Raw genomic sequence first — 8,424 nt, forward strand, 5'->3', positions numbered from 1 at the left:
GAAAGATATTCTCAAAAACAGTAGTATACACTATGCTTGAATATCAGGCTGACAGTGGGAAAGAAATTCTATAAAAATGGAATAAGGATCCCCTTAATGAGGACCAGGCCAGCCACCAAATACAGAAATTAATATATTGGCTCTACAATATAAACATAGCATTAATTCTAGGTTCTTAAGTCGGTTATTAATTCTAAATTATCAAGTTGCTTATGTGAAAATTAATCTTTTTAAATTTTTCTGGTAGTCACCTCCAGCACATGGAACCACAGAATGATACACGAATTTCAGAATTTTTTCTTCTGGGATTCTCAGATGCACCAGCACTTCAGCCCCTCATATTTGGGCTTTTCCTCTCCATGTACTTGATCTCTGTATTTGGGAACCTGCTCATCATCCTGGCTGTCAACTCAGACTCCCACCTCCACACCCCCATGTACTTCTTCCTCTCCAACCTGTCCTTTGTAGACATCTGTTTCACCTCCACCACCATCCCAAAGATGCTGTGGAACATCCAGACACAGAGCAAAGTTATAACTTATGAAGGCTGCATCACACAGATGTATTTTTTTGTACTCTTTGCAGTGTTGGATGACTTACTCCTGACTGTGATGGCCTATGATCGCTTCGTGGCCATCTGTCACCCCCTGCACTACATGGTCATCATGAATCCCTGGCTCTGTGGAGTGCTGGTGCTGGTGTCCTGGATCATGGGTGTCCTGAATTCTTTGCTACAAAGTTTAATAGTTTTGGATCTGACCTTCTGTGAAGACTTAGAAATCCCCCAATTTTTCTGTGAACTCAATCAGGTCATCCAACTTGCATGTTCTGACACCTTTCTTAACAACATGATGATATATTTTACATCACTGCTTCTGGCCATTGGTCCCCTGGCTGGAATCCTTTACTCTTACTCTAAGATAATTTCCTCCATATATAGAATTGGATCAACTCAGGAGAAGTATAAGGCATTTTCTACCTGTGCATCTCACCTCTTGGTTGTTTCCTTATTTTATTGTACAAGCCTTGGAGTGTACCTTGGCTCTGCTGGTACCCACAGCTCCCACTCAAGTGCAACAGCCTCAGTGATGTACACTGTGGTCACACCCATGTTGAACCCTTTCATCTACAGTCTGCGGAATAAAGACATAAAGAGAGCTCTGAAAGCATTTATGGGACAGCAGCTCTAACCAGGATGGCTTTCCTGCATCTCAAGAAGTGCCCTTGATTGCAGGACAAAGAGCAACTGAGCCAGGAACTGCTTTTCCTTGATCCATTGTGGAAATAAACCTTGTTCCTTCTATTGATTTCCATGAGTGTCCATTTCTTTGTCTCCACCTCTTTATACAATTTAAGTAACTCACTTTGCAATTCACTTCCTGAGTCTGATAAAGTTTTCCCATTTATCTTTTGTCCCACGACACAAAATGTTTCCCAAGTTTTGATCTGAAATATTTGGATATTTTTATTTCATTCATAGAATAACAAGGATTTCTTAAGAATAATTTCTTCTCAAATGATATATACTATCCCAAGTAACTTTCATCTTATTTTCCTGAAAGGATAGTCATGTTACATAAAAGAAAAAAAGTAAATTGTTTACTTACAATTAAGGGTTAATTTACTGCAGATGGTGACTGCAGCCATGAAATTAAAAGATGCTTGCTCCTTGGAAGGAAGGTTGTGACCAACCTAGATAGCATATTCAAAAGCAGAGACATTACTTTGCCAACAAAGGTTCGTCTGGTCAAGGCTATGGTTTTTCCTGAGGTCATGTATGGATGTGAGAGTTGGACTGTGAAGAAGGCTGAGCGCCGAAGAATTGATGCCTTTGAACTGTGGTGTTGGAGAAGACTCTTGAGAGTCCCTTGGACTGCAAGGAGATCCAACCAGTCCATTCTGAAGGAGATCAGCCCTGGGATTTCTTTGGAGGGAATGATGCTAAAGCTGAAACTCCAGCACTTTGGCCACCTCATGCGAAGAGTTGACTCATTTGGAAAGACTCTGATGCTGGGAGGGATTGGGGGCAGGAGGAGAAGGGGACGACAGAGGATGAGATGGCTGGATGGCATCACTGACTCAACGGACATGAGTCTGAGTGAATTCCGGGAGTTGGTGATGGACAGGGAGGCCTGGCGTGCTGCAATTCATGGGGTCGCAAAGAGTCGGACACGACTGAGGGACTGAACTGAACTGAACTGAACTGAACAATATATCAGCATCTGCAATTGAATGTCACCTTAACATAGCTATTGGTTTTTACAAATTTGTGTTATATCAGCTGACTTATTAAAATTATATTCACTGATAGAGGTTTTCAGCTTTCAATTTATTATCAGAAACCAATCTATAATCTTCAAACAACAATTTCAGATCCCAAGGGTGTTAGTAAATAGTATTTGTGGTTGTAAACTTTCTTTCTTCTTTAATACTTAAAGGGGAATTCTTTTAATGTTTTTCTCACATATTTCCATGGTAATTTTGAAGGTAAGTTTTGATTTTCTAATTATTGATCTGTTATCCTACATGCTGAATTAACCAATCAATAAATTTATTTTTTAGAGATTTTCCATTTTTAATGAGGATTTATAAGTAATATCATCTTGCAAAGTAAAGTATTTTCTTCTATATGTGTCCATTTTTCTCTTTCCTAATTTTAGGCATTTCTGTTCCTTCTCTTTCTTTTTATTGCTTTCATTACACATCTGATTTTCTCTATTTGATTTTGTCAAAGAATTAGCACTGGAATTTATTTCTTGGTTGTAAAATTTTTCTTCTTCATTTATTAGTTCTGCTTTTTGCTTAATTTTCTGCTTTAGTTGGTTTTGTTTTGTAAAACTGAAGTGCATCTTCAAATTTTAAAATGTTTTTCACTCTTGAAATAGAGTACCTGTGTGACTATTTTTGAAAGAAATAATAGGATAAAATGAATCTAAAAATCTAGACTTTTGTTGCCACTCAAAGGTGATTCTTGTCCACAGTTTAGTGTATCTTGTTATAGGTCATTTCCCCTTGGGTTTGTACAAGTATGTGTCTAATTATAAAAGATCTATATGCTGATTTAATTTCTCAAAGCCAGAAAAACAGGTCAACTATCCTCTCATAGCAAGTGTTTGAAATTTTATTTTTCTTTCCACATGATGGAATTTTTCCTTCTTAATCCTTTTTGAAGAGACATAAATTCTAGCAATGAAGACAGTATCCCTCATAGAGCAATAGTAGAAAGAATTTTTGTCTAACATTTATTGCCTTTTTACACTTTCTTTTATGAACCTTTAATATCCTATGCCTTTTTCTAAATTCATGCATTAATCTTTCTATGATTTACACTTAGGACTTTATAGATTAAATACATTAATTTTTGTCAGTCAAATAGATTATTTTTTATATCCTAATTCTCTCCATAGTATATTCTTATTTATAATTTTTCACCTTATGGTACAATTATTGATCTTTTCTCCCCTTATTTCTACCAAATACTTTTTATTCAGAGAGAGCTACTGAACCTAGGAACAGATTTTCAAAGTAGCAATGGCAACCACAATTTGTTACCAAATAGATCAAATTTTTAGCCCCAAATGAATGATATCTCCATGGGTTTGGATTAAGGATATTTCTGTCATTCGCAGTAATGATTATCTGGAGTGAATTCTGTGTTTCTTTTCAGCTGATTCCGAACAAACCCAACAGCCACATGAAAATAAACCAAACAAGAAGCTTTCTCCTCCTGGGATTCAGAGGACCCAGACCTGCAGCCTCTCTTCTTTGGGCTGTTTCTGTCCTTGTACGTGGTCACATTTGCTGGGAACCTGGCCATCATCCTGGCCATCATCTCAGACCCCCACCTCCACACTCCCATGTACTTCTTTCTCTCCAACCTGTCATTTGCAGACATCAGTTTCACCTCCACCACCATCCCAAAGATGCTATGGAACATCCAGACACAGAGCAAAGGTATCACTTATGAAGGCTGCATCATCCAGATATATTTTTTCTTTGTATTTGGATGCCTGGACATTTTAATCCTGAGTGTGATGGCCTATGACCGCTTTGTGGCCATCTGTCACCCTCTGCACTATATGGTCATCATTAACCCCTGGGTCTGTGGGATGCTAACTCTGGGTTCCTGGTGCCTCAGTGTCACAAGGTCCCTGCTTGAGACTTTGACTGTCTTGAGGCTGTCCTTCTGCATGAACATGAAGATCCCACACTTTTTTGTGATCTTCTTGAAGTGCTGAAGAAGGCTGTCTTTTCACCTTGCTAATAGTTTCCTTTGATGTGCAGAAGCTTTTAAGGTTAATTAGGTCACATTTGTTTATTTTTGCTTTTATTTCTGATATTCTGGGAGGTGGGTCATAGAGGATCCTGCTGTGATGTATGTCAGAGAGTGTTTTGCCTATGTTCTCCTCTAGGAGTTTTATAGTTTCTGGTCTTACGTTTAGATCTTTAATCCATTTTGAGTTTATTTTTGTGTATGGTGTTAGAAAGTGTTCTAGTTTCATTCTTTTACAAGTGGTTGACCAGATTTCCCAGCACCACTTGTTAAAGAGATTGTCTTTAATCCATTGTATATTCTTGCCTCCTTTGTCAAAGATAAGGTGTCCATATGTGCGTGCATTTATCTCTGGGCTTTCTATTTTGTTCCATTGATCTATATTTCTGTCTTTGTGCCAGTACCATACTGTCTTGATGACTGTGGCTTTGTAGTAGAGCCTGAAGTCAGGTAGGTTGATTCCTCCAGTTCCATTTTCTTTCTCAAGATCGCTTTGGCTATTCAAGGTTTTTTGTATTTCCATACAAATTGTGAAATTATTTGTTCTAGCTCTGTGAAGAATACTGTTCGTAGCTTGATAGGGATTGCATTGAATCTATAAATTGCTTTTGGTAGTATACTCATTTTCACTATATTGATTCTTCCAATCCATGAACATGGTATATTTCTCCATCTATTAGTGTCCTCTTTGATTTCTTTCACTAGTGTTTTATAGTTTTCTATATATAGGTCTTTAGTTTCTTTAGGTAGATATATTCCAAAGTATTTTATTCTTTCCGTTGCAATGGTGAATGGAATTGTTTCCTTAATTTCTCTTTCTGTTTTCTCATTATTAGTGTATAGGAATGCAAGGGATTTCTGTGTATTGATTTTATATCCTGCAACTTTACTATAGTCATTGATTAGTTCTAGTAATTTTCTGGTGGAGTCTTTAGGGTTTTCTATGTAGAGGATCATGTCATCTGCAAACAGTGAGAGTTTTACTTCTTCTTTTCCAATTTGGATTCCTTTTATTTCTTTTTCTGCTCTGATTGCTGTGGCCAAAACTTCCAGAACTATGTTGAATAGTAATGGTGAAAGTGGGCACCCTTGTCTTGTTCCTGTCTTTAGAGGAAATGCTTTCAATTTTTCACCCTTGAGGATAATGTTTGCTGTGGGTTTGTCATATATAGCTTTTATTATGTTGAGGTATGTTCCTTCTATTCCTGCTTTCTGGAGAGTTTTTTATCATAAATGGATGTTGAATTTTGTCAAAGGCTTTCCCTGCATCTATTGAGATAATCATATGGTTTTTATTTTTCAATTTGATAATGTGGTGTATTACATTGATTGATTTGTGGATATTGAAGAATCCTTGCATCCCTGGGATAAAGCCCACCTGGTCATGGTGTATGATCTTTTTAATGTGTTGTTGGATTCTGAATGCTAACAAGTATGAAAGGAGAAATTAACAATAACACAATAATAGTGGGAGACTTTAATACCCCACTCACACCTATGGATAGATCAACTAAACAGAAAATTAACAAGGAAACACAATCTTTAAATGATACAATAGACCAGTTAGACCTGATTGATATCTATAGGACATTTCATCCAAAAACAATGAATTTCACCTTTTTCTCAAGCACACATGGAACCTTCTCCAAGATAGATCACACCCTGGGCCATAAAGCTAGCCTTGTTAAATTCAAAAAAATAGAAGTCATTCCAAGCATCTTTTCTGACCACAATGCAGTAAGATTAGATCTCAATTACAGGAGAAAAATTATTAAAAATTCCAACATATGGAGGCTGAACAACACGCTGCTGAATAACCAACACATCACAGAAGAAATCAAAAAGGAAGTCAAAATTTGCATAGAAATGAATGAAAATGAAAACACAACAACCCAACCTGTGGGACATGGTAAAAGCAGTCCTAAGGGGAAAGTTCATAGCAATACAGGCACACCTCAAGAAACAAGAAAAAAGTCAAATAAATAACCTAACTCTACACCTAAAGCAACTAGAAAAGGAAGAAATGAAGAACCCCAGGGTTAGTAGAAGGAAAGAAATCTTAAAAATTAGAGCAGAAATAAATGCAAAAGAAACAAAAGAGACCATAGCAAAAATCAACAAAACCAAAAGCTGGTTCTTTGAAAGGATAAATAAAATTGACAAACCATTAGCCAGACTCATCAAGAAACAAAGGGAGAAAAATCAAATCAATAAAATTAGAAACGAAAATGGAGAGATCACAACAGACAACACAGAAATACAAAGGATCATAAGAGACTACTATCAACAACTATATGCCAATAAAATGGACAACGTGGAAGAAATGGACAAATTCTTAGAAAAGTACGACTTCCCAAAACTCGACCAGGAGGAAATAGAAAATCTTAACAGACCCATCACAAGCACGGAAATTGAAACTGTAATCAAAAATCTTCCAGCAAACAAAAGCCCAGATCCAATGGCTTCACAGCTGAATTCTACCAAAAATTTAGAGAAGAGCTAACACCTATCCTGCTCAAACTCTTCCAGAAAATTGCAGAGGAAGGTAAACTTCCAAACTCATTCCATGAGGCCACCATCACCCTAATACCAAAACCTGACAAAGATCCCACAAAAAAAGAAAACTACAGGCCAATATCACTGATGAACATGGATGCAAAAATCCTCAAATACCTTTTCAATACACTTCTCTCCCTCTTCATTTGCAATCCTTATAATGCAAATGTTGACACAATTCATATCATCCCAGAGATCTCATATCTCTGTTTTTTTATTTCTTTTTGTTTGCTCTTATGATTAGATAATCTCCACTATTCTATCTTCCAAATCACTTATGCATTTTTCTGTGTCATTGAGTATGCCCTTCATTTCTTCTAGAGTGCTTTTTATTTTAGATATTGAATTATCTATTTTTTATCAGGTCTTCTTTATACTTCTGTTGTTGTTCAGTCACTCAGTCATATTCAAATCTTTGTGACCCCATGGACTGCAGCATGCCAGGCTTCCCTGTCCTTCACTATCTTCTGGAGTTTGCTCAAGCTCATGTTCATTGAGTTGATGATGCCATCCAACCATGTCATCCTCTGTTGCCCCTTTTTCCTCCTGCCCTAAATCTTTCCCAGCATTAAGGTCTTTTCCAATAAGTCAGTTCTTTGCATCAAGTGGCCAAAGTATTGGAGCTTCAGCTTTAGTATCTGCCCTTCCATTGACTATTTAGGGTTGATTTCCTTTAGGATTGACCGGTTTTATCTCCTTGCTGTCCAAGGGACTCTCAAGATTCTTCTCCAGCACCACAGTTCAAAAGCATCAGTTCTTTGGTGCTCAGCCTTTTTTACAGTCACACTCTCACATCTGTACATGACTAGTGGAAAAAACCATAGCTTTGACTATACAGAGCTTTATATCTTTGGGTCTATGCTAAGTCACTTCATTCATGTCTGACTCTTTGAGACCCTACAGACTGTAGCTCACCAGGTTCCTCTTCCATGGCATTCTCCAGACAAGAATACTGAAGTGGGCTGCCATTTCCTCCTCTAAAGGATCTTCCCAGGGGTTGAACCCACATCTCTTATGTCTTCTGCATTGGCTGGTGGGTTCTTAGCCACTAGTGCCACCTGGGGACTTTTAGTTCCTTATTCAATTGATCTGTGTTAAGGTAAATTCTTTTCCCTAATTCATGTTTATTATCAATATATTTTTATTATGAATGTTTTGAATTCTTTGGTATATTATTTATTTCTGTTTCACTTACATTTCTTTTAATTTATAGAGAGGCTTTTTCTTGCTCTTTCAAATGAGAATACTGCTATTTAGTAGCTTCAGTCACATGTAACTCTGTGCACCCCTATGGACTGTAGCCCACAAGGCTCCTCTTTCTATGGATATCTCCAGGCAAGAGTATTGAAACAGGTTTCCATTCCCTTCTCCAGGGGATCTTCCCAACCCAAGGATCAAACTCTGATCTCCTGCATTGCAGGTATTTTTTTACCACTGACCCACCAGGGAAGCAGAGAAGGCAATGGCTCCCCATTCCAGTACTCTTGCCTGGAAAATCCCATGGACAGAGGAGCCTGGTAGGCTGCAGTCCATGGGGTCGCTAAGAGTCAGACAAGACTGAGCGACTTCACTTTCCACTTTCAGGTATTGGAGAA

At 37.6% G+C, this 8,424-nt stretch overlaps 1 protein-coding gene across 1 annotated transcript; it reads left to right on the forward strand.

Annotated features, from left to right (window-relative positions):
* The first annotated feature begins 260 nt into the window (after positions 1-260).
* Positions 261-1,247, forward strand: LOC113896661 (olfactory receptor 7A17-like). Its single transcript, XM_027548874.1, has one exon. It carries the CDS (start codon positions 261-263, stop codon positions 1,188-1,190), a length of 930 nt encoding a protein of 309 aa, XP_027404675.1. The 3' UTR covers positions 1,191-1,247.
* The last annotated feature ends 7,177 nt before the right edge of the window (positions 1,248-8,424 follow it).

The sequence above is a fragment of the Bos indicus x Bos taurus genome, chromosome 7 (assembly GCF_003369695.1).
Source record: "Bos indicus x Bos taurus breed Angus x Brahman F1 hybrid chromosome 7, Bos_hybrid_MaternalHap_v2.0, whole genome shotgun sequence".
NCBI lineage: Eukaryota > Metazoa > Chordata > Mammalia > Artiodactyla > Bovidae > Bos > Bos indicus x Bos taurus.